Source organism: Vitis vinifera, chromosome 14 (assembly GCF_030704535.1).
Source record: "Vitis vinifera cultivar Pinot Noir 40024 chromosome 14, ASM3070453v1".
Classification (NCBI taxonomy): Eukaryota; Viridiplantae; Streptophyta; class Magnoliopsida; order Vitales; family Vitaceae; genus Vitis; species Vitis vinifera.
Window position 1 is genome coordinate 10,925,909 of NC_081818.1, and position 24,989 is coordinate 10,950,897.

The 24,989-nt window shown below is 37.4% G+C and overlaps 1 protein-coding gene across 2 annotated transcripts in view; it reads left to right on the top strand.

The window, feature by feature from the left end:
• Positions 1–20,170, top strand: part of LOC100250118 (serine/threonine protein phosphatase 2A regulatory subunit B''beta) — a 37,450-nt gene extending 17,280 nt beyond the window's left edge. The window contains exons 5-14 of one of the 2 annotated variants that reach the window (XR_009467738.1): positions 13,907–14,012; positions 14,273–14,363; positions 15,099–15,240; positions 15,732–15,879; positions 15,995–16,104; positions 18,268–18,424; positions 18,945–19,070; positions 19,157–19,306; positions 19,686–19,776; positions 19,869–20,170. Coding sequence is in view for 1 of the 2 variants with exons in the window: in XM_010661905.3 (XP_010660207.1) it covers positions 13,907–14,012; positions 14,273–14,363; positions 15,099–15,240; positions 15,732–15,879; positions 15,995–16,104; positions 18,268–18,424; positions 18,945–19,070; positions 19,157–19,297 (1,021 nt within the window). In the remaining variant the exon portion in view is untranslated. Of the gene's footprint in view, positions 1–13,906; positions 14,013–14,272; positions 14,364–15,098; positions 15,241–15,731; positions 15,880–15,994; positions 16,105–18,267; positions 18,425–18,944; positions 19,071–19,156; positions 19,307–19,685 lie in introns of both variants that reach the window. The other variant, XM_010661905.3, reaches the window with a different exon arrangement.
• Positions 20,171–24,989: the final 4,819 nt, after the last annotated feature.

Below are 24,989 nucleotides of genomic sequence, written 5' to 3' on the forward strand. Positions count from 1 at the left end.
GTTGTATATGTCTTATGTACTTTGATGTGCTCTTTTGGGTGCTTCCTTTACATTATACTCACTTTATTTGCCTATTAAAAAAATGATGGGGAGGATAAAAAAATAATTCGATGATATTATGATTACTTGGAGGATCCTACTAGTAATAGTGATGGTGCCGAAGCTTATTTGATTTAGTCATGAGGGAGTGTTGGATTTTAGAAGAGAGAATTAAATAAGAAACTAATAACAATGACAAATATTTTAATTATTATTATTATTTATCACAAACAAAATATGCATTGATATGGTTAAGAGGTATATGTGAAGGATGAGGAATCCTTCCCAAATTTACAAAATTTGATCAAAATAAATAGATGATTAAAAACCTTCTCCGATATACTAAAAGACCTATACATCAATATCCACATGAGATTAGACAATATAATGGTCTCAACATTCCAGGAGTGGTAACTCATCTCCTTAAAGAAGAAACTAAATCATCATTTAACCCTCTCCAATATACTAAAAAGATCTATATGTCAATATGGTACTGCATAAGATTATACAATATAAGGTGACTCAACATTCCTTGAGGGGTGTTCCCGAAAAAAGATGAGAGAGAGTGAGAGTGAGGGGTTTCGTGGGGTCGAAAGCAAAGAAGGGGAGTCTCGGGCGGAGAATCGTGGGAGGAGGAAAGGAAACAGAGTTGTGGTGGAATCGAAGTTGTTCGAAGAAGAAACTGAGGAGAGAAATGGAAAGCGTCATGTTGTGATCTCGGAAAGCAAGGGTGAGTTAGTGTCTTGGGTCCGACTGGGGCCGGCGAGCGTGGGATTGGTCTTAGAAGGGTTGTCTCAGTGTCTGAGGAACGGGGAAGAAGGAAGATGGGAGAAGGGCTGGAAGGAGAAAGGGAGATTTTATTCCATGGTGAGAGAGGCGAATAGGGCCGGGTGCTTCATCCGTCTGGGGGTGACGGACATGGAGAAGAGGAGGTTTGGTATTTGTATACCAAGAGGGGGGAAGGAAAAGGGAGGATGGCTTGCTGTGAAAGAGGCTCTACGAAGGGAAGGGTGTTAGCTCGATGAAAAGGAAAGTGACCAAGGAGTAAGGGAGTCGGGCAAGCTGTATGCGGAAGTGGTCAAGGGCTCAGAGCTTAGGGATACAACAAGGTTCAGAGTGGAGATAAAGGAGGAGGAAACAAAGAACAATGTGAGTAGATTGAGGTAGTGCCTGATAGGCAAATGGAGCCCTAGCTCAGCACGAGAAGAAGACCTGGCGTGCTTGGGGTGGGCAGCGGCAAGAGCGTAGGGTTTGAGAGGTAAGCTGGGTTTGGCTAGATTGGGGAAAGGCTGTGCCCTGTTGGAGTTTGAAAAAGCGGAAGAGGCCGAGAAGGTGTTAGCCTCGGGGGAGAGACTAGTGGGAGGGATCCAAATGGGTTTGGAGGTGTGGAGTCCGAAGTTTGGATGCGCTCCAGAGGGGGAAAATAGGAAGGAAGCTTGGGTTAGAATTGTGGGTTTACCAATTTCATTGTGGGTGCCGTCGATTCTGAAGAGAATGGGCGAGGCGTGCGGAGGTTTCTTGGATGTCGATCCTCTGACGGAGAGGAAGGAGGACATGGAATGGGCAAGGATCAGAGTAAAGCTGCCGGAAGGGGTATTGCCGAGTTCGATGGAGATAGGGGTGGAGGGGGAGGTGTATGCTGTGACGCTGTGGTGGGAGATCTTGCCGGAGATAAGGAAGAAAAAGGGGGATGGCCGAGACGGCTGTGGGAGACAGAGAGGGGAGGTTAGAGGTGAGGAAGAACCACGCGCGGGGTGGCGTGTGGGAGAAAATCTGGGCGCTGTACCCAAGGAACAGCGCCGGTCAGAAGATGGGACGGGAAAGCAGGTGAGAAATTTTGAAAATTGGGCTTTAGTTGGGCGGGCGATCCGACAAAGATCCGGATTCGCAGGTGATGGGTCAAGCTCATCTGGTTTGGGCTGTGACCCAGAGGGCCAAAAGTGGGATTATGGCCAAATTACGCAAGGTGGGCCTGTAAATAAGAAGGATGAATGGGCTGCAATGGGGAAAGAAGGTGGGCCGGCTGAGGGAAAGGCATCTGATGGGCTTGAACTCTTATCTCATGGGCCTGCTATAAAGGTGGGGGGTGGCCTGGGCCAAACGAGGGTCCAAAAGAAAGGCATGGACTATGGAGATGGCTTGGGCCTAAAGCTGGAAGAGGAACTCCTTAAGTGCCGAGAAAAGGAGGCAAATGGGATGCAGCAGCAGGCTCTCCAGTGTTCAGTGGCAGAGAGGGCGATCATGGATGAAGCCTTAAGGTATGGGTCTGTCTCTAATCTAAGGGTTGTGGAGTCCTCTTCTTCTTCTTCTACTTTTTTTGGTCGGACTCCGGAGAGGGAGTCTTGCGACCACTCTGGGGAAATAAGGGCGGGCCTCCAGAAGGAAAGCAAGATGGAGCCCGCAGCCTTAGGGGGGCCTTCAGTGAGTAGAGAGGACTGCTGGGACCTGATTGAGATTAATAGTGATGCTCTAGAAGTCCAGAACCCGGAATGCACTCCAGTTTTGATGGAGTCCTAGGCTCAAAGGAGCGAGAAGGAGACTAAATGGGAGGATAGCAGCTTGGCTAAATTTAGCAAGCTTCTGGGATTTTCAGTAGAAGGCCTGGAGAGAGAAATATTGGACTTTCTGTCCAAAATCAGAAAAAGACGGGAAAGGATCCATAGCAAAGGATTACTGGAAAAATCAAAGTTTGAAAGGGAGCTCAAAAGGTTGGAATGTTCAGTCAAATACAAGGGGAAAGACAAGAAAAATAGTCAACTAACAAGTAGAGGGGGCCAACTCTGTTTGTTTAATGAATCTTAAAATGTTGAGCTGGAACGTGAGGGGGGCAAATGATGTTAATAAAAGGAGAATTATTAAGTCTGTGATTAGAAAACAGAAGGTGGATTTGTTTTGTATCCAAGAGACAAAAATACAGTTGATGACGGATAGGATGGTGAAAAGTTTAGGGGTGGGGAGATTTTTAGACTGGAGAACTATTGAAGCAGCTGGGGCGGCGGGAGGCATCCTGATTTGTTGGGACAAGAGGTCTTTGGAGCTGTTGGAGTGGGAGGAGGGCCAATTTTCAATTTCCTGCAAATTCAGAACTGTGGAAAATGGGGCAATATGGGTGTTCACGGGTGTTTATGGCCCTTTCACCAAAGAGGATAGGGAGTGCCTTTGGGAGGAATTTGGAGCCATAAGAGGGCTTTGGGGTGAACCCTGGTGTGTAGGGGGAGATTTTAATGTGATTCTCTCTCAAGGGGAAAGAAGCAGGCAGGGGAGGATTTCACCAGCCATGAGGAGATTTGCTCAGGTTATGAACGACCTTGAGCTTGTTGACCTTCCTCTTCAAGGTGGAACTTTTACGTGGAGTGGGGGGTTTCAAAATCAAGCCTGGGCCAGGCTGGACAGGTTTATGGTCTCACCCAGCTGGCTTGATCAGTTTAGGAATGTGACCCAGAAGAGATTATCCCGGCCCATATCGGACCATTTTCCAATTATCATTGAGGGGGGTGGTATAAAAAGAGGTCCAGTACCTTTCAGGTTCGAGAACATGTGGCTGAAAGTGGAAGGGTTCAAAGACCTATTGCGGAGTTGGTGGCAGGGGATGTCAGTGAGTGGAAGGGCTAGCTATAGGCTGGCTACAAAACTAAAGGTGATTAAGCAGAATTTAAAGGTCTGGAATAAAGAGGTGTTTGGGAATCTGGAGAGCAATAAGATGGCTGCGCTGCAGCAGGTGGACTATTGGGACCAAGTGGAAGGTGAGAGGGGCCTGACAGAGGAGGAGCTGTCAAGGAGAAAAGAAGTAAAAGATGATTACGCAAAATGGGTTAGGCTGGAGGAGATACACTGGAGACAGCTCTCAAGGGAGCTGTGGCTAAGAGAAGGGGATAGAAATACGGGGTACTTTCATCGAATGGCAAACGCTCACCGAAGAAGGCAGTCCATGGATAAAATAAAAATTAATGGGGTATGGCTTTCAGAGGAGCAAGATGTGAAGAATGGAATAGTAGATGCCTTTCAACGGCTGCTAACGGAAGACTCGGAGTGGAAGGCAGATATAGGGGGGTTAGACTTGAACCAGATTAGCCAACAAGAGGCGGACACCTTGGAGCTCCCCTTTACGGAAGAGGAGGTCCATTTGGCCCTTATGGGCATGAATGGGGATAAGGCTCCTGGGCCGGATGGTTTCACGGGGGCCTTTTGGCAATTCTGCTGGGAGTTTGTAAAGGAGGAGATTTTGGAGATGTTCAAGGAGTTCCATGAGCAAAAGGCTTTTCTCAAGAGCCTCAATACCACGTTTCTAGTCCTAATCCCAAAAAAAGGAGGAGCGGAGGAGCTGGGGGATTTCAGGCCGATCAGCCTAGTGGGCGGGCTGTATAAACTCTTGGCTAAGGTGCTGGCCAATAGGATTAAAAACGTGGTTGGTAAAGTGGTCTCTTCAGACCAGAACGCTTTCGTCATGAATAGACAGATTTTGGATGCGTCCCTAATAGCAAACGAGGTGATTGACTCATGGAAGAAAAGAGGGGAAAAAGGCCTGATCTGCAAGTTAGATATTGAAAAGGCGTATGACAGTGTGAATTGGAAGTTTTTGATGAGGGTTATGCAAAAAATGGGGTTTGGGGTTAAGTGGAGAGAGTGGATATGGAGCTGCATTTCCACTGCAAAGTTCTTAGTGTTAATTAATGGGGAACCAGCTGGCTTTTTCTCCAGCTCTAGAGGACTTCGGCAAGGCGACCCCCTATCCCCATACTTGTTCATTATGGGGATGGAGGTGTTGAGCGCCTTTATTCGGAGGGCTGTGGAAGGGGGCTGCATTTCCGGGTGCAGGATTCAGAGGGGCAGGGGGCAAGCTGTGAACATCTCCCACCTTCTTTTTGCGGATGATGCCATAGTCTTCTGTGAGGCTAAGAAAGATGATATGACATTTTTGAGCTGGATTTTATGTTGGTTTGAAGCCGCTTCAGGGCTGAGGATAAATTTGGCTAAAAGTGAGATCATTCCCGTAGGGGAGGTGGAGGAGATTCTTGAGATGGCTGTGGAGTTGGGATGCAAGGTAGGTAAGTTGCCTTCAACTTATCTGGGACTGCCCCTGGGTGCGCCTAATAAGGTTGGGAGCGTGTGGGATGGGGTGGAAGAAAGGATGAGGTGGAAGTTGGCCCTTTGGAAGCGGCAATACATATCAAAGGGCGGAAGAATTGCACTCATAAAGAGTACCCTGGCTAGCATGCCTCTTTATCAGATGTCCCTGTTCCGTATGCCTAGGGTAGTGGCAAGAAGACTAGAAAAGTTGCAAAGAGACTTTTTGTGGGGAGGGGGAAGTATGGAAAGAAAAGCCCACCTTGTCAATTGGGAGAGGGTGTGTATGGGCAAGGAGAAGGGGGGATTGGGGTTGAGGAAGTTAATCCCTTTGAACAAAGCCCTTCTTGGAAAATGGGTGTGGAGATTTGCTAATGCTAAGGAGGAAATGTGGAAACGTGTTCTTGTGGCAAAATATGGGCAAGAGGAATTTGGGTGGTGGACTAAGAAGGCAAATGGAGTTTTTGGGGTTGGGGTTTGGAAGGAGGTCATGAAAGAAGCTGATTGGTGTTGGGACAAAATGAATTTTAAAGTCGGAAAAGGCACCAAAATCAGGTTTTGGAAGGACCCTTGGTGTGGGGAGGTGGAGTTGGCTCGTAGATTCCCTCAACTCTTCAATATGGCTGCCCAAAGGAGTGCCACTGTGGGGGAGTTATGGGACCACAATCCTGACCTAGGAAGTTGGAACTTAAGGTTTTTGAGGGGCTTTAATGATTGGGAGCTGAATATGGTTGTTGAATTGCTACAAATCCTAAGGAGTCAAAGAATCACCATGGAAGAGGACTTGGCTCTTTGGAAGGGGGGGAAGAATGGGAAGTTTGAAGTTAAGGAAGCGTATGAGCTGCTGATCAGCCATAGTACCCTGCTTTTTCCGAAAAAGGGCATTTGGGTGGAGAACGTTCCTTCAAAGCTTGCGTTCTTTGCGTGGGAAGCTACTTGGGGGAGGGTTCTCACGCTTGATAGGCTACAAAAGAGAGGGTGGCAGCTTCCTAATCGCTGTTATTTATGCGGCATGGATGAGGAAAACGTCAACCATCTCCTTATACATTGTACAGTGGCTAGAGTGTTATGGGGGATTGTCCTTGGCTTAGTTGGAGCCCAATGGGTCTTCCCAGAATCTGTAAAGGAGGTGATTGTCAGCTAGAAGGGTATCTTTGTGGGAAAAAAGAGGGAGAAAATTTGGAGATCCATATCGTTATTTATTTTTTGGACGGTATGGAAGGAGAGGAATAGATTAGCATTTAGGGGGGGGGGGGGGGGGAGTTAGCTATACAAAGAGTTAAGCATTCTTTTGTTTGTAATTTGTGGGGGTGGGCAAAATTGTATAGTGGTGCGGAGTCTCGTTCCCTTATAGGTTTCCTGGAGTGGATAGCCTCCAGCTAAGGGTTGGTTGGTTTTTTGTTGTTTTTTTGATAAGCTTGTGAGGCCCCGTCGCCTTGTATACTTCCTGTATACTTTGAGGCGTTTTGCCTTTTGATAATATATGTGTTTGCTTATCAAAAAAAAAAAAAATTATAACTTTCAAAAAAAAAAAAACATTCCTTGAGGGTTAACTCATGTCCTTCAATAGCCAAAATTATCTCTAGTTTGGTTATTATGAATTGTATGGTTTTTTTATGATTTAATTGTTATGTGATTTTATTATTATTTTTCTGATTTTTTGAGATTTTTATTTGTTTGTTTAAGTGATTAGAAGGAAATACGGGGAGGAAAGAGGAAGGTGGAGCTCTTGTGAGGCTAGGGAGGCCTATGGAGTCGGGTTGGGGAAAACAATAAGATGGGACATTCAGTAACCCCTTCTTTTGACTTTGTGGTGGGTGATGGAAAGAAGGTGAGGTTTTGGAAAGATAAGTGGTGTGGAAACACCCCTTTGTGCGAGGCTTTCCCTTCCTTATTTGCTCTAGCGACTTTCAAAGAGGCTTGGGTAAATGAAGTTTGGACAGGCGCGGGGGAAAGTGGGGGGAAGTTGGAGTCCCTGTTTCAATAGACCATTCAATGATTGGGAGTTGGAAGAGGTGGAAACGTTGTTTTGTTGCTTGGATGGGAAGAAGGTTAGTGTGGATGAGGAGGATAGGGTGAGGTGGATGGATTCAAAGGATGTGGTTTTTTCGGTAAAGTCTTTGTGTAGGGCATTGCAGCCGGTTTCTCTTGCTTATTTCCCTTCGAAGATTATTTGGAACTCTTGTGTGCAGCCCAAATTAAGTTTCTTTGCTTGGGAAGCTTCGTGGGGAAGAGGTCTAACCTTGGACCGTTTGCAAAAGAAGGGTTGGGCTTTGGCTAATAAATGCTTTCTGTGCCAAATGTTTGAGGAGTCGATTGATTACCTCCTTCATTGTGAAAAAGCAAAGGAAGTGTGGATGTTACTCCTTTCTTTATTTGGAGTATCTTGGGTGTTTCCTTTTTCGATAAAGGAAACCCGTTTAGGGTGGAGGGGCTCTTTTGTGGGTAAGAAGAGGAAGGAGGGGTGGCAAGTGGGACCGTTATGCTTGTTTTGGGTCATTTGGAAGGCAAAAAATAGAATTGCTTTTGAAGATAGCATGCTGTCCATCCAAAAGCTGAAAGCTTCTTTTGTGTATTTACATTGGTCGGAAGCCAAATTGTGGATAAAAGATGGTCCTTTGACCTTATTAGATTTTGTAGATTGGGTGGGTTTGCGATGAGAGAGAAGGTTTTTTGTTTTTCCTTGTTATGGGTCCTTTTGCAAGGGGGTGAGTGTCTCTATACTGTAATTCTGTGGGTCGCTGTTTTAGTGCGTCATTGTAATACAATTCTTTTGCTTATTGATCAAAAAAAAAAAAAAGCCTTGTTTCACCATGAGGCTTATAAGTCACCTTATTTGGGCAAAATGTCACAAGACTGCCTTTAGCCTTTTGATTTTTCTTTTGGGATAAGTAAGCAACAAGATTTTATAGATATCAATAAAGAAACCATACACAAAGGTACATAAGATAGACATGATGGGCATCAAAAAGCTTTGCGAGAAATTAGAAAGCACAAAAAGCACTACTCCCTTTTTCAATCAGATCCCACCCAATCTATAAAATCAATTAAAGGCATTGAGCCTTCTTTCGTGTACATTCTAACCCATAACACTAAACCCCTAAGGAAAGAGCACTATAGCAATTGAATTGGTTGTTCCTCACTTTCAAATGCTCTTCAATTCTTTTTCCTTCCAAAGTGTCAAAAAAATGCACAAAAGTACGGTTTCTCAAATCTTTTACATTTTCTTTCCACAAAAAATCCTTGGCATTAGTGGAAATGCCAAAGGATGGGTCAAGGTGACCAAAGGGTTCAGACAAGGAAATCCTCTTTCCTCTTTCTCCTTTCCTTTTTACTCTAGCAGCTAACATATTAAGTAGGATGATGCTAAGAGTTATAGAGAGCGGTCTTTTAGAGGGATTCCTAGTGGATAGGGATAGGATTAGATATTCCATTTACGAACAGAGTAATTTGGTTCTAGTGAAATATCATTTATAAATTTATAAAAATTTGTATTTCAATTGGAACCCTTGGAAATGGTTCTTTAACAAGGTTTTAGCATAGTTTTACTGGCAAATATCTTCTAAAGTAGATAAGTTCATCTGATTTTTTTATTTTTTTTCTAAAACATATTTTAACATATGCTAATTTTTTTTTGGGATTATAAGCAAATGTTTGTTGATCTGAAGATGAAAAATTTTGGATTAAAATTTAATTTTACACCAAAACTGTGGGCAAGGGCTACTGGTTTACTCCAAAAATTTTTAAACAGATTTTCAGTAAAATGGCATGCATGTCAATGAAAGATTTGGTGCATGAATTTCCATTTCAGAAAAGAGAGAGAAGCTGATGTGGCAGATTTCTTTTCCTAATTTGACAAGAAAGGACGCAGGATGGGGCATATTTTTGCAACCTGTCCTACTCTATGGATTGGAATTCAAGCTATGGCATGAGCCATTCATTGATCCTTTTTGGTGCTAGTAGGGGAGTGCCATTTTATTGTTCTTTGAGTCACATTAATGTTTGTGCTCGATTAGAGTGTTATAATTTTTAGAGTAGAAATGTATTAGTTGATTTTTCATTTTATTTATTTTATTTTTTAATTGTCTTGGTTTATGAGTTGATGGATAGGATTTGATTGGAATTTAAGGGTTTTGGTGCCTGTCGATTTGGACTTGCTTAGGTGATGCCAAGGTCATTTAAGGAAATTTCAACAAGGTGGTGGGTTGCAAAAGGAGAAGGAAAGTGTGGTGCTCAGTCCAGCTGTTCAGCTTGGTGCATTCAGAAGGAAGCCCATAGGATCTTTGAGTGGAGTTATGGTCCTTTTTTTATTTCTGTTGTTTGGTGTAGCTCATATAAGAAAAGTGTCATCAGTGGTTTGAATAAATAAACTCATAAAGCCATTTAAGAGAGCCTTATAAGCCTATACAAGACGTTCAAAACCGTTCTACCATGTGCAGGTAAAGCTATTTTGCAGTTTGCACAAACATTAACCATAATCCCACATTGTAGTATGCACTTAATAAAATTTTTTTTGTGGTTGTTTCTTATAATGAATTGTGTTAGGTTTCTACTATAAAGGGTTTGATAAAGATTATTAAGTTTCCTAGGAAAGAACTAGTAGAATTACTGAACACATTTTAATAAATTCCAAATCTGATTGGAAGAAAGGATACATGGATGGATATTACATATAGAGATATCCATGATGGATATTATAGATATTATGGTGTCTCCTCTAAGTGAAATGAAGTTGATCTCAGTTATAGCACCTTGCAAACAGTTACAGTGGCTCCTTCTAATTCAAATACAGTTAAAAGCAGATGTTTCCTTTTCCCTAAGTTCCTTTACTAGGCATGGTTAAGATCCTAGATTGGTTATTGTTGATGAAGGTGCTAAACTAATTACTAAATGAGTGGATAAATTAGAAGCATTTGATGATGATAGGCACATCTCAAGAATGTTTTTTTTCTCATCTTTTTCTGTTTACTTATTTTAAGGTAGTATCATCTCACATATCAGTAGCACACAGATATGTGGAGGATAGAATAAAAGGGACAAATAGATTTTGTTAATTCAAAGTGAAATATACATGTTATGCTGCCACTGGATCTTGAGATGACATGAAACTTTCTTTTACTCATGGTATTTTGCCAGCTACTTCAGGTAACCACTTCACTTGCAGTTTTTGTGGTCAGTACTAGGGAGTATGTGAGTCATAGAATAAGTATTCAATTTTGTCTAGGATTAGATGTTTTATTGAATGAAGATGTGATTTTCTCTATTGTATCTCTAGATCTAGGATTGATGAAGTTATGTACCATTGGTATGAGGAATTGAATAATATATGTGCTGTTAGCATTCTAACCTTTATGGTCCCTTTTAGCACCGATTTAAAGAGAATTTAGTTCTTCTTGGTTGTGAATACCTGAATAGAAAGAATCAAATTTCCTTAGTTTAGCTGCAAGTTAACATACAGCTCAAGAGCGCTACTCATTGGCTGAAGAGTTCATAAAGAGGCTTTCTCCTGAGTTTCTGAAGGCACTGCCAATAGTAAAAGGATAGTTGTGGATGCAGAAATTAAATTGGCAAGCCACAATGAAGTTCTTATGTTTCTTACTACCCCTCTCATCATATTTCTCCTCTTCATCTGAAATGTTGTGGTTGAAAGGGATTCTGAGGAGTCTGAAGAACCTAAGCATGAAGAAGATTTATACTAACTTGGAAGTGGATCTTGATTATCTAAATAACAAACTTTCACAGGCATTATTAGTGTTCTATGGTACTAAGCTGATTTTCCAACAATGTAGCCGGTACTTTGCCATTATCCTAATGGAAAGTGCTAGGTCACATTTGCTATAGAGGATAAATGTATTTGTCATTGATGAGTGTAGGGATTATTGCCATTTAAATGTTTTACAAAGTTGTGGGTAGCTGTGTTTTTTTGGCCGTTTCCTGTTCATTTTTCTTTCTTTGTTTTGTTGAGTATACTTCCTGTATACATAGGATGTGTCCCCTTTTTTAATAGACTCGCTCTGTTTTCTTATATAAAAAAAATGTTTTATGAAGTTGTGAAGTAGGAGTCAAAAGGTTTTGCCACTTCCATGGTCATGTCATTTGACATGGATTACCCAATACAATGTTAAAGATTTGCATAATGTTGAAGGCTGATAAACATGCCCCATGATATATATTATTTGTAAGCTTAAGGAGAGATCTGTGTGTTTGTCCTCTTCTTTGATAGGCTTAGGGAGATATCCTTATGTTTGGTGTTACCACTTAAGATTTAAGCTATTCATGGGTCTCATATGGATATTGGTTAGTAATTCACATCATTCAGGGCAGCTTACTCTTTCATGGATTTCAATAAGATGTATATTATTCCTTCTACAAGGACATACTGATGTTGTAATTCTAGAAGAATTCATTACTTACTCAATGTGCCCCTTGTTGTAACTACATTCTGAGTGCTGTGTGTGACTTATTGGAGTCAAATTCTCAAATTGACGTTATGACTATCTATTGATTAGACAAATCAAATGTGCATTGGGAGCATAAAATTTTGGTCATGGGTGTCATACAATTTAAGAAACCATTTTGGTCCAACAATAGGTGTTCTTTTTGCATCATACTATTTAGAACTTACTAATTTATTGTTTTATTTTAAACTAAGAAAATGCTCGAATTTCTGTAGCAAGCTTCTGTTTTTGCTATGGTGGTGCAGAATTGTTCACGCTTTTGGACCAGTTAATTAGATCGGGCTTAGATTTTTCTTTTTTGCTGTAGGTTCCATTCAATTCATGTTTTGATGATTGTTGGGATAAGAGCAATTTAACACCTAGCATTCGGTGTTATTATGGATTTAGCCATGTTGCATGGGTTCGGGTGTAGGTGTAGGTTATGTGTCTACTTGTCCGATCCTTCATACCTATGAATCTTAGGATATGGGAACTTTGCTAAAAAGAGGTCTCTATAATGGATATGGACACTGGATACAACATAGAAAAAGAGGAAAAAAGAAAATCGATTTGAAATCAGTTAAAAGCATATATATATATATATTCCTCATGTCTGACTTTTTTTTTTTTCTTTGGTAAAAGTCCACTTCACAGATATTTTTTTTTTCTAATTGGAATTATTTGTTAAAGAAGTTGAAACTAAAAAAATAAATAAATCAAAGTAAAAACAATCATATTTGAAGCATGGTTCAAAGTATCATCCAATACTGGTATGTTTAAGCCAAGTCTTTGTCATAGTTGTGACAAGTCCAACACCCATGTTGGTATCATGTGGTTTAACAATAACTTGGTTTCAATTCAAAATGAATCACTTGACCGATTGAGCTTATTAGAGTTATAACTCACAAAATTCAAATCAATTCATTTTCAAAATAGTAATTTTTACCAATTACCTTTTATCATTTTTATTTTTTATTTTCAAGATATACTATTATAAAAAATTGGTACTTGTGTAAAGTTGAATATAATAGCGTTTTAAAATTTGTTAATTCTTAACATTATCATAAAGTAATTCTAACGCAAGCTTTTATAATAATTTAGATAATGTTAAATGCTATAAATGTTAATTTATTAATTTGTTGAGTCTATTTAATTATAATTATTTTTCTAAAATTTTCATTAGTTTTCTAGAGTTTTTTGAATTGATATATTGTGCATATCGCCCAATACCAATATGAGATACTAAGATTGATATGCCTCGAGACTTGTCGAGTCAGCAAGTGATACCACGACTTTGAACCATGATTTGAAGCAAAGTAGGATTATTAAACAAGAATCTTAACACTTTATCTCAACATTTGGGGAAGGATCTTAATTCTTGATCAACTCAGGAGGGGATGGAGTTTTCCAAATAAATGTTACATGTTAAAAAGGAAGAATTGGTTGAATGCTTGCTCCTTCACTGCTCCATAGCAAGAATCCTGTGGCCACTAATTTTTTTTCCTGTTTGAAGTGGCAAGGGTGATGCACTCCTCTATAAGAGGAACTCTTTTGAGTTGACATGGCTCTTTGGTGGGGAAGAAGCAGAAGAAACCTTAGAGTGTTGCTCCTATGTTTGTTTTGGAACTTATAGAAGAAAAGTAATAGAAGGTCATTTGAAGACGTAGAATTGTGGGTTCAAGCAATCAAATCCCCTTTTTGTTTAATCTTTTGGGTTTTAGAGTTTATATAGATGATCCTCCTATTGCCATGATAGGCTTTGTAGATTTGTTGAGTACTGAACAAGGATAGAAGGGTTGTTTTTTGTTGTCTTTTCATTTTATGCTTCCCTAGTAGGCATTATCTGTATGCATTGTGTGTAATATGGTGTGCCCTTTTTCATGCGCTTCTAAAATCGACTTTTTTTTTTTTTTGCCTGTCCATAAAAAAAAAAAAAAAATTATTAAACAAATCCAACATACATACCCATACCCACGCCCAAAGTCATGTCATGTTAACATAGGTATAGGTACATTAGGTGAAGTGGGAGAGTCTAGTTGTCATGGGGTATAGAAAAAAGATCATAATATCAGCTTCTGACTAGTTGGAATACACTCAGAGCTTCATTTCTGAGTGATGCTTCTATTTTTCACTACAAAATTCCATTTCATATTGAAGTGCTTTCTTTATTTGAAGCTTTTGGGGATCTAGGTGCTAGAGAGCTGCTTTGCACTATTTGTGGAATATAATAAGCCATGCTAGAAAAAGAAAGCATGTATAGAGGATCAACTGTTGAATTCTTCAAGAACTTATAGAAGTTCTTCGCATATATTGCCCTTCTTAAACTATGTCTTGCATTTTGCTTAGGTTTTCTTACTTGTTTGTAGGGACGCATTTGTTGATTATTGGGTCAATGGCAACATGTTGACGATGGATATAGCAACCCAAATATTTAAAATTTTAAAGCAACCAGATCTCAAATACCTCACTCAGGTACTTTTTTTTCTTTATATATATATTATGTTCTGTCCATTCCATTTTTCTTTTATTGCAACAAAAAAGAATAAAGAAAAAAATAAATATATTGATGATGCAATTACAGTTTAGTATCTCTATGTATATGATTTTGATTGACTCAAATTTTGGTAATTGGTCAAATTGCTGTTAAAATTGCATTTGTTTATAGTAATGGCATATGGTCTGTTCTTACCTCAATTACATAATTTTTAAAATGGTTTCCAACTTCATGACAGGTTGACTTCAAACCTGTACTTAGAGAACTTTTGGCAACTCATCCAGGGTTGGAATTCCTACAAAGTACTCCTGAGTTCCAGGAAAGATACGGTTTGTTCTCAACTAGCTGGTTCCTTTTTTCCTTTTTTTTTTTTTCTGGTTATCTTAGTTTGGTAGGCTTGTGAGCATTTCTCCTTTGGAAAGGTCATTTTAAAATACATCTAAATGTAGACAGATTCAGTAGAGTTCATTTTGTTTTACTTTTTGTTGAAAATCAGTAATCTTGAGAATACTTTTATGGTTCAAACATAACCACCACCAATGGTGGCTGTAAAATATACATTATTTTTTATCCAATAGCTGTAAATGGACTACTCGTACCTTGAAGGATTTCTTGTCCTTCTCTTTCTTATCCTTTTCTTTTCTTATCCTCTTGTTTTTAATAAAGTAGTCTTCCCTTGGGTCTTATCCCCAAAACAAAAAGATCTTGAATTATATAGTAATCTGCCTATGCTCTAGTAGATGGGTTCAACCTTATTTATTGGACCAGATTTTTTTAAAAGAAATAATAACATGGTTGTCTTTCATTTTTCCTTTTGATTGTGCATTTCTTTATGTATTTATTATGTGGTAGAATCCTTTGATGGTTTATTGGATGTCTTTATTAACTAGTTACAGGAGACTATCAGCTAGCACATGTTCTTATGAACATACAATGGATGAATCGAATTCATTATTCCTAGTGCTATTAAGATCTCTCTCTCTCTCTCTCTCTCTCTTCCTCTTCATTTTCTCATTGTCTTCTATTTTTCTGATGCATTTTTAACTTCTATTGCAATGGGCCAGCTGAAACTGTAATATACCGAATATTTTACTACATGAATAGATCTGGGAATGGTCAACTTACCCTCAGAGAGCTAAAACGTGGGAACTTAATTGCTGCAATGCAACATGCAGATGACGAGGAGGACATCAATAAAGTGTTGAGGTAAACGACCAATGAAAACTTGGATTAGTTTGTCTTTGAATAGAGATTGCTGGTTGTCTAGTCATGTATCTTGGGCAGGTCTTATTTTTTTTTTTTTTACATTTTTAACAGCAAGTTTGTCAGTATTGCTGTTAAGTGGTCAGATCCTATTAATGATAAAGTCCATATATAAATCTGATTTGACTGGTTCAGAGTGAGAAATCTCTCTCCAGTCAATCATTAAATGCCATTTTGAGTTCTTCAATGTCTGAGTGACATTGATTACATCACGAGAAAAATTCTTTTTTTGTCCCCCTTTTGTTTGTTTGTGTTATTTATTTATTTATCCTATTTTAACTTCTGGAGGTTTCTCAGAAAATACAATAGGAGATAGTTGGTTTGTTACTTTTCATATTTGTGGGAATACTCTCATAACATTTTTAGCATGTACTGTGTGGTATTAAAATTTTAACACCATTGCTTTTTTTTTTTTGATTATGCCCTTACCATAGGTACTTCTCTTATGAACACTTCTATGTTATATACTGCAAGTTCTGGGAGCTGGATACCGACCATGATTTTTTGATTGATAAAGAGAACCTAATCAGATATGGTAACCATGCACTTACCTATCGAATTGTTGATAGAATATTTTCCCAGGTTTGTGTCTGTCAGATAATAAATTCGTTTTTTAGATCAAATGAGCTGCTTTTTACGGAGGAGAATTTCACATTCGTGAATGCTTCATCTCTTAGTATTTCTTCGTTTCTCTCAGATTCCAAGAAAGTTTACGAGCAAGGTTGAAGGCAAGATGGGATATGAAGATTTTGTCTACTTCATACTGTCGGAAGAGGATAAAACATCTGAGCCTAGTCTTGAGTATTGGTATTTCTGCAGCTCCTATTTTGTTGAGCCAGTTTTATTGTGACAATTTCATGCACTAATAACTCCACTAATGAATGAATATCTTGTCTATTTTTTTTGAAGTGCATGATTTTCAAATTCCATGCTTAATTGGAAGTTATATTTTTTAATTAGGCTTTCAGTTATGAAATGGGAAACATGAAATATCATAGAGATTTCCATTTTATGACAAGTTTTCAAATGGGTTTTTGTTATACGAGTTCATGTAAGATATCTTGCTCACAAAAAATGTTGCACAGGTATCAACAAAGGGGGAATTCCCTTTCACAATATATCATGATTGGGTAGGATTGTTTTACTGCAATACCTACCTAGGGCTAACCCCTGAAAAAACTATACATAATCTCCATGAAGGACATAAAAATGGATGAAGTAACATGTTTTCATCTTTTGAAACTTATAAATTGTTTTATTGGGGGCTAGTATTTATGTCTGTTGCAATTGAAGAATATTAAAATATTAGTCTATAGTACATATATATATATATATATATATATATATATATAGATATTATGAGAAACAACAGTATAGTATATTAAGGTAAGTAAAAGTAAAGTACAATAGAAGGATGACAAATCGTCCAAAAACTACACAAAAAGAAAGTAGGAACCTCCAAAATACTAGTAAATCTATACAACCATGAGATTCCACAAACCATGTCCCATGTGAGAATATACAAAAAATAATCTATCCTTGCTAGACTATAGTGAAATTTGTGGACCCAGTTTGCATGGAATTGCTTAGGAGATATGATCTACATATATGAGAAGAAATTACAATATTTGTATGAGTTGACTGGAAACTCAGAATTATGACGTCTACATGCATCGTATATTATTGTATTGTGTACACTATATGATGTGCTTTTGTACCCAAATCCAATAGAACAAAGTCTACTCAGTGAGATTCTTTACACAATAGGTAGCATCAGTTTTTTTTTTTGGGAAAATAGATATGGATTCTGATTACTTTTGCTGGCGCATTATGTATCATATTATTATCAAATTTGTCAGATTTTGAGAAACATTAAAAATTGTTTGGAACATTTGAACAGCATGTATCTAAACGCAATGATAATCTAGAATATTGATGAATATAAACTATATAATAAATTGCACCCAACATGCCACTTCAGGAGAGTACAGTGCAGAACATGAAGTGAAATTTGCTAAAATGCTGCAGTAAACATGTATATCTTCATTTGAAATAATTTTTTTGGTAAGTCATCTAGGATGTTTTTTTGTTAACTTAGTTGAAATATATTTGTATGTGCATTACCTTTCCTTTTTCAGCAATTATGATGTGGTATTTCAATATATAAGACAAAGAATACAAAAAGATAAGGAAGCAGCCATGTTTTGATATAGGGGTATAAATTTCTAATTAAAAATTAATATCCAATCACATGTAACGCAGTACTGTATGAGTTCTGTATAATTGTTCTAATGACAAAAGCTATAATGAGATTAAGTTAAAAACTATAATAAATCAATGTATATGCCAGATCAGCTAGAGCTTTATCATATATCTTAATTCTTGAATGGTAACCTTGTCCACCTGTTTGATGGCAGAAAGGAGACTGTTTTTCATTTTTTAGTAAAATAAAATGAAAACCGCAGAATACTTTTGCAAATGAGAAATGTAAACAACCCAGAAAATATATGCTGTAACATGTTTCCAAAAGCTATTACTGAAATATTTCTTGAAAATGGTTCATTTTAAGAAATGTTGAAGTGTTGTTTCTTAGTGTTTTTAAAAATCCAAGCATTCCAACAAAAGTGTTTGGTGTTTTCATTTCTAAAAATAAAAACATATATGAAAAACCATTTCTATTTTGAAACCAAAAGAGGTCCTATGTTTCCTAAAAAGGGGAATGGTTTTTTTTTTTTTTTTTTCTAAATTAAAGTGCAAGTATATGATTTAAAGAAAAATAAAGAAATGCGAGTTTTATGAGATATGCTTTGTATTATGTTATATCCCCTGAAATTTACTCTTATTATGTTGCTTTTTAGATGTTTTCATTTTCTTTGGATGGCTTTATTATGAAATATTTTTGCATCTCATTATAGATTTCATTATACAAACAACTGTATACTACTTGTGACATTAACTTGTTTTCATTAGGTTCAAGTGCATAGATTTGGATGGAAATGGAGTTCTGACAAGGAATGAAATGCAATTCTTTTATGAGGAGCAGTTGCATCGAATGGAATGCATGGCCCAAGAGCCTGTGCTCTTTGAGGATATATTGTGTCAGATAGTTGATATGATTGGTCCAGAGGTAGACCCTCTTGTTGTTTCATTTATTGTAATAGATTAGTGACATTTTCCCTTACTGTATTTTATGTTGTGTTTGGAAGCAAGCCAAGAAAAAACGACTTCTAATGGCCATGAATATTTTCCTTAAAAATATAATATTCTAATAATTTGAAGAAACGTAACTCGACCAGAGTCTATATAGGATAAATGCCCTATATTCAGGGATCCTTTTGGATGGTGAAAAATTAGTTCTCTTTCAACCTCTGAGGTGTGCCTTATTGAAGTTGCCCTTCACACATGATCCACACCCTGCCTGAACATTCATCCTCACCCCACTCCCTCCCCATGCACTGTGAAAAAAGAAAAAGAAAACAAAAGAAAAGGAAAAGAAAGTTGAATAAAGGAAATTGTACATTGGACCAGTCTTTCGGTCATCTGGCAGATTGCATTGGCTTTACAAAGCAATTTTCCTTGGATGTAACTCAGAATGACAATTAGCCAGAGATGCTTTTACTCTGTATGACACTCTTTCTTTGTGGCAGAACGAGAGCTATATCACGCTGCGTGACTTGAAAGGTTGTAAACTTTCTGGAAGTGTCTTCAATATCCTTTTCAACCTTAATAAGTTTATGGCTTTTGAAACTCGTGATCCATTTCTCATTCGTCAGGTAAATCAAATAGTTTACTCTTGTTAGTTTTTATGTATTGTTTCATCATGCATAACAACTCCCTGATGCTTTTATGATATGACCAGGAGCGTGAAAATCCAACATTGACCGAGTGGGATCGCTTTGCACATAGGGAATATATAAGGCTCTCGATGGAAGAAGATGTTGAAGAAGCCTCAAATGGAAGTGCAGAAGTTTGGGACGAATCACTAGAGGCTCCCTTCTAATTTTAGTTGGTAAGCTACTTTAATTTAGGTGATGATGGTTCTGATGGCAGTGTTACTTTCATTTTTTCTATGCAGCAATATTTAATTGAATAATATTTTTTAAATATCAAAATGCATGGTCTCCTATTAGTTAGGGAAATTCTGGAGTAGTAATATTAGAACTCTGTATGTGCTGTCCTTGGGGCTGCGGGTAGAGGATTGTGATCAACAAGATTAATATGGTAAGAAGATTGCGCCGTTTGATTTTCCTTAGTTCTGTTGGATGGTGCAAATTTTTTGGGGCAAGCAGAGTCAAATGTGTTCAAATTAGAAACTTCAAATCATGTTGTTCTAATATTAAATCGTAGTTGGTTTTAAGCCTTAGTTCAATACTTTGACTTCATTGCAGGTGCTGGGAAAAAAAGAAAAAAAAAAGAAAAAAAAGTCCCAAATTCTTCTTCCAAACTGGCTGCCAGACAATGAAACAGTCATACCACAAGGTTAGACCTTGAGCTGAAACCTATACGTTCATCAGAGAAATCCTGAGTTTGGCTATGTGGAATAGATGTTTGATGGTAGAAAGAATAATCAGGCCTATGTGTGGATGAATTGAGAGAGGTGGCTCCATATCCAAGTATCAAAAATCTGCAAAAGGGTGCTGTTTCTGAGAGCTGCTGATTAATCAAAATCAGGTAAAAGTAGTTCAGAACATTTTTGTTCTATTTGTAAGATATCATTTATGTCTTGAGTTTTTCTTTTTCTTTTTCTTTTGTTCCTTGAAAAATTAGTGGTTGTTTTTTGGATACTTTCGTATGTATGGCAATGTTTTGTATTCTGGTGAAACTGAGTTGGATCATGCTCATTTATCAATTTATTGCTTGGTTCTTTTTTCTATATTATTGAATTGACGTTGTTAGTGAATGAGTGTACATGTTTGTTTTCCTGAAATTTTGAATATATATTGGAGTATCCATATCTGGAGTCAAAACTATTATCCAAGCAACTTTTGAAGGTCACAAAAAACTATCTAAACTTCTGACATGGATCCCTTCCTATTGGTAAAGAGCAAGTGGCTTTTCTGGAGATCATGTAATTGCTTCACAAGCAAAACAAACCTGTTCAAAGGTTAAAGTTTTGTGTTAAATGGTATTGATAACATGTTTTGGTAGTCGTTTGAAAAGGTTTATATTCATTAAAATAGAGAAAATTTAGTTCTGGTGCAGGTTTTTTAGGGGTCTACTGTCTGGTGATTGGGGCAGAATGTAGAGGCTTTGGACAAGAGTCAGGTGTAACTAGAGGTTTATGGGAGGATTTATGTTGTATTTCCTATGATTTTCAAAATGCCTTGGTCCCTTGCTTTAGGACCTCTTCAATAGTGAGGGGCTTTTCAGATTTCATACCAGATTTCAGTTCGGGGGAGGGTCCTTTACTTGGTGTGCTGTTCAAGATGTGCTTTTCATATCTCATGTATATCATTCTCTGGTTGTTCTCATATTGGGAGGGGTATTTTCCAAATGGGTCTAGTATAATCCTTTCCAGGCTAGTTTCTGATCCTCACAATGCTTCTGGTGAAGGAAGATCTTGATGTGGTCATTTGCTAATGAGGCTGTCGAGTCTTAGATTTAAAAGTTATGGACGGAGTGTTGCATGTGTGTTGGATATTGGGAAGGCCTATGATTGCATTAACTAGGATTTCTTGCTCTTAGATGCAGGGAGCAAGGGTTTTGAGCAGAAGTGGATGGAGTGGATTCAGTTTTGTATCTTTGCCCTTAGGTTCTCTATGTTGGTTATAATGGGTTTCCAATGGGTTATTCCCCAATGCCCATGGTTGGAAGGTACTCTCCCGTACTTGTTAGTGTTAGTGATGGGGTCTTGAGCTGTTTTATTGATATTCATAGAGAGCTGTATTAGGGGATTCCTGGTGGTGAGTGGCGGTGGGGAAGGGGTATGATCCTGCACTTCACTTGTTATTTGTCAATGATTCCCTTTGTTTAAGGAGGAAGTGTGCAAATTAATTGGGTTGTTTGTGAGGGTGATTCTCTTCTGCTTTGAGTCAATCATGAGGCTTAAAATCAATCTTTGTAGGAGTGAAATATCTGGGTGGGGAAAGCTGTGTCTACCTATTTTGGTTACCATTGGGTGCTCCTTTAGTTCTGCATCTATTTGAGACTCAAAAGGAGGAAATATTTAGAAGGCTGGCTTATACTTGGAAGAGGCAATATGCTAGGTGTTGTTCCAAAATGTGAAAGAGAATTTAGTTGAATATCTAGTTGACTATGGTCATGGCAGCAGCCCACGACAGGCCATGGCTGCCAACCTCTGCTCGTTCTGTTTTCAAATTCTCTCATAGTTGAGGAAAAAAAAAATGATGGTGAACAACAAGAAAGAAATGAAGAGGAAAGGGAATGTGATCCGTGTCGAATCATGGTCGGACCCCACTTTTTATGTGTGTGTGTGTATATATATATATGCATATCAAAGACAGGGGAAGAAGGGAAGGGAAAAGGGTGGACCAGGGTAGGGTCGGGTTTATTGGGTGGGTGGGAAGGTGGGAAGAGGAAGAAGATTGTGGCAGGTATGGAGAGAGATAAGGCAAAGTTGAGGGAAAGTGAAAAATAGGTGGATTCCTGGTCTGTATGTAACTTGTGGCAACAAACTTCACAATTTTGGCCCTGGATCTTGTGAGGGTTGGTAAGGATGAAACAAACAACTTTTGGATGTCCAGAAAGTTTAAGAGAGAAAATGGTAAGGGATAAAAGATTTAAAGAAAAATATGAAAAAAAATTACAAAAATTTCTCCTATTCTCAAAAATTAACATCTTAAAATATTTCCTTTTCCTTAATAGCATTGAGAAACCAGCTTTTGTGATCGAAGATGTTAATAACTAATTTAACCCCCTTCCATATCGTTAGGGTTCCAAATCTTTTTTGAAGGATTGAGCCTAATCTTGAATTTCCCTTTCCATAGGTGTGTCAGCTTTGATGATCCACTGGATATGAAGTTTCCTAGATTGCAAAATAAATAACAAGATTTGCTTCAAATTGGGGAATGCATCCTAAAAATCAAAACAAATAATTCAATTACATTTTTCTGCTGCCAATAAAAGAAAAAGAAAAAGTATGAAACAAACAAAATGAGGTGCCCATCATCCGTTCAAAAACTCAAAACAAGATGTTTGGGATTGGATTTTCAAGGACGTAGAAAGAAAGAGTAGTATGTGAGTTGTTGGGGGAAGCAATTAGAACCAAGGAGACCATTCAGAATTGTTTTTTGGCAACCCCAACTTCCCTCCCTTTTTAGGTACCTTCATTGCTAGAGATTGTGGATTAGGCTTTATAACCTTGTCATCCACCGTCTTAAATAAACTCCAAGCTTCCTTCCATTAAATATTCAACCAAATTCTTCCAAATATTCATAAAATCAATACCATTTTTTCAAATCAAGTCTCTTTCATATGTCATCTCAAGTTTTTAAGGTTATTTTTCTCTTTCATAGATCTTTGAAGTAACCATTTTTCCTTCATGAATTCACTCTCCTCCTAAAATATCAATGTTTATGATGCCTAGTATGCCATGTCCACCTTGTCAAATAGCTTGGCATCCAACACTTGTTCCAATCAGTTACGCCGCTGAAATGTTTTTGCCGACTCCACCCATCCCCACTACCCTCCTCATTTTTCTCTCCATGATTTCATTAAAACTTGAGTCTCTATAGCCTGATCCCATATCTTGAGGGGGGCAGACTAGAATATGTGACATGTTTTCTCACGTTTGTGAGCCTCTTGCCTTGTACTTTGCCTCCTTGCTTAACCACTTGGACACCACCCACTGAAACAGCTCTTGAGAGGGGCGATCAAAGATGGGTATTGGATTGATTGAATGAAAGAGATGAAGATGAAGAAGATGAAAGGTTTGAGATATCAAAGTGGAATGAGATTCACCAAGCAGGAATGGATGATAAAAGATGCAATGAGACGGACAGAAGGAAAACAAGGAAGTGGGGTTTTTCACCCAACCAACCGAGAGAGAGAAGGAAAGATTGCTGGCAATGGTGGATGTAAGAATGAAGAAGATAAATAGTATGATAATGAAAATGGTGGGGGCACCGCAATCCAAGGGAAAAGGCCAAAAGGGTAAAGTAATGGTGTCATTTTTTTATTTTTAAAATATTTTCCCAAGTCGTGCCAACTGCTGACCTTCTGTGAAAATGCACCGACCATTCACGCGCTATTTGCAGCCGTGCAGATTGCGTGTAGGCCCGGCGCACTTGCCGCCCCAAAAAGGAAACCCACTTCCCCTCTTTCAAAAAGGTTCAAATTCCAACACGCTTAGGTGTTTACTCATTTTCATCTTTCTTTAATATTTATTTTATTTTTACCTTTTATAATTTGTTTAGATTGTCAACTTTTTAGATAATATTAAAACTATATATATATATATATATATATTTTTTTTTTTGGGTTGGATAAAAATGAATGTTAATATTTTAAAATTTTAGCAATGAATTATAATATTTTACAAAATTCACACAAATTTTTATTTTGAAATTAATATTAAATTATTTTAAATAAACACAAATGAAATGAATAATAATTCTTTAAATGAATAATGTAATGATAAATTTCTAAAAAAAAGTACATTAATAATAAAAATAAATCATATATTTATTTCATTAAAGAAGAATTATAACATTTTAGTTAAAATTATAAAATATGGATATTCATATTTTAACAAAGTCATGACCAATATTTTCTTCCTGAAAAAAAAAATATTTAATACTATTTTATTTAAAATTAAAATAATAAAAATTAAAATAATTTATTTCTTAAATATGCAAATAAACTAATTTTATGATTACATTTACATAAATCCAATTTTTGACAAAGTATTATAGACAGATTTGTTCCAACGATTTCTCGTAATAATTGGCATAATTTTTGGAAGGACTCGTTCAAAATTTTACTATATTAAGTCTCCATTGATAGGGTGTCCTTCGTCTAAAAGAAAAAATTTAGAAAATTATAGTTGTGTGCAGGAGATAAATTAATTTTGATCCAGAAAATTTTAGTATTAATTAATTTAATTTTTAAATTTTAGATTAGTTTCAAATATTATAGACTCGTTCACTAATCCAATGCATTAAACTTTGATGATTTGGAGTCCCATTACATAGTTTAAAAATTTTGAGTAGGTTAGCGAATATAAGGGAATTACAATTCTTTGCTTTGAACATGAGGTGTTTCATGCTTTAACTTGAGTAATGCATGCAGGAACGAAGGGCAATGTACACTTACGTTTGTTTACTTGCACCTGACACCCAACTTGGGACTAATTTCCTTAAATTTTCTCAATTGAGTAAATAAATTTTAAATCAAACAAGACTTAAATGGATTACATTCATTAAGAAGTTAATTATTTTTTAAAAATAGTTTGAAAAGAATTCAAAGAAATTAATATCATAATTTCTCGGACCAAAACAGGGTACAAAATGACCATGTTGGTTTTTCCTTCCTAGATAATTATGCTTTTATGATTTTTTTTTTTTTTTTCACTAGGCAAACATACTCAAAATCAATTGAGACTTTAATGTGTTGGATTCTTTAATGAGTTTAGCAATTCTGAAAATTAATTTGGAACTTATATGTTGGATTCTTTAAAAATAATGTGGATGTAGACCCTTGTTTTGGGTCCTCAAGGTTGAGATATTTTAGGC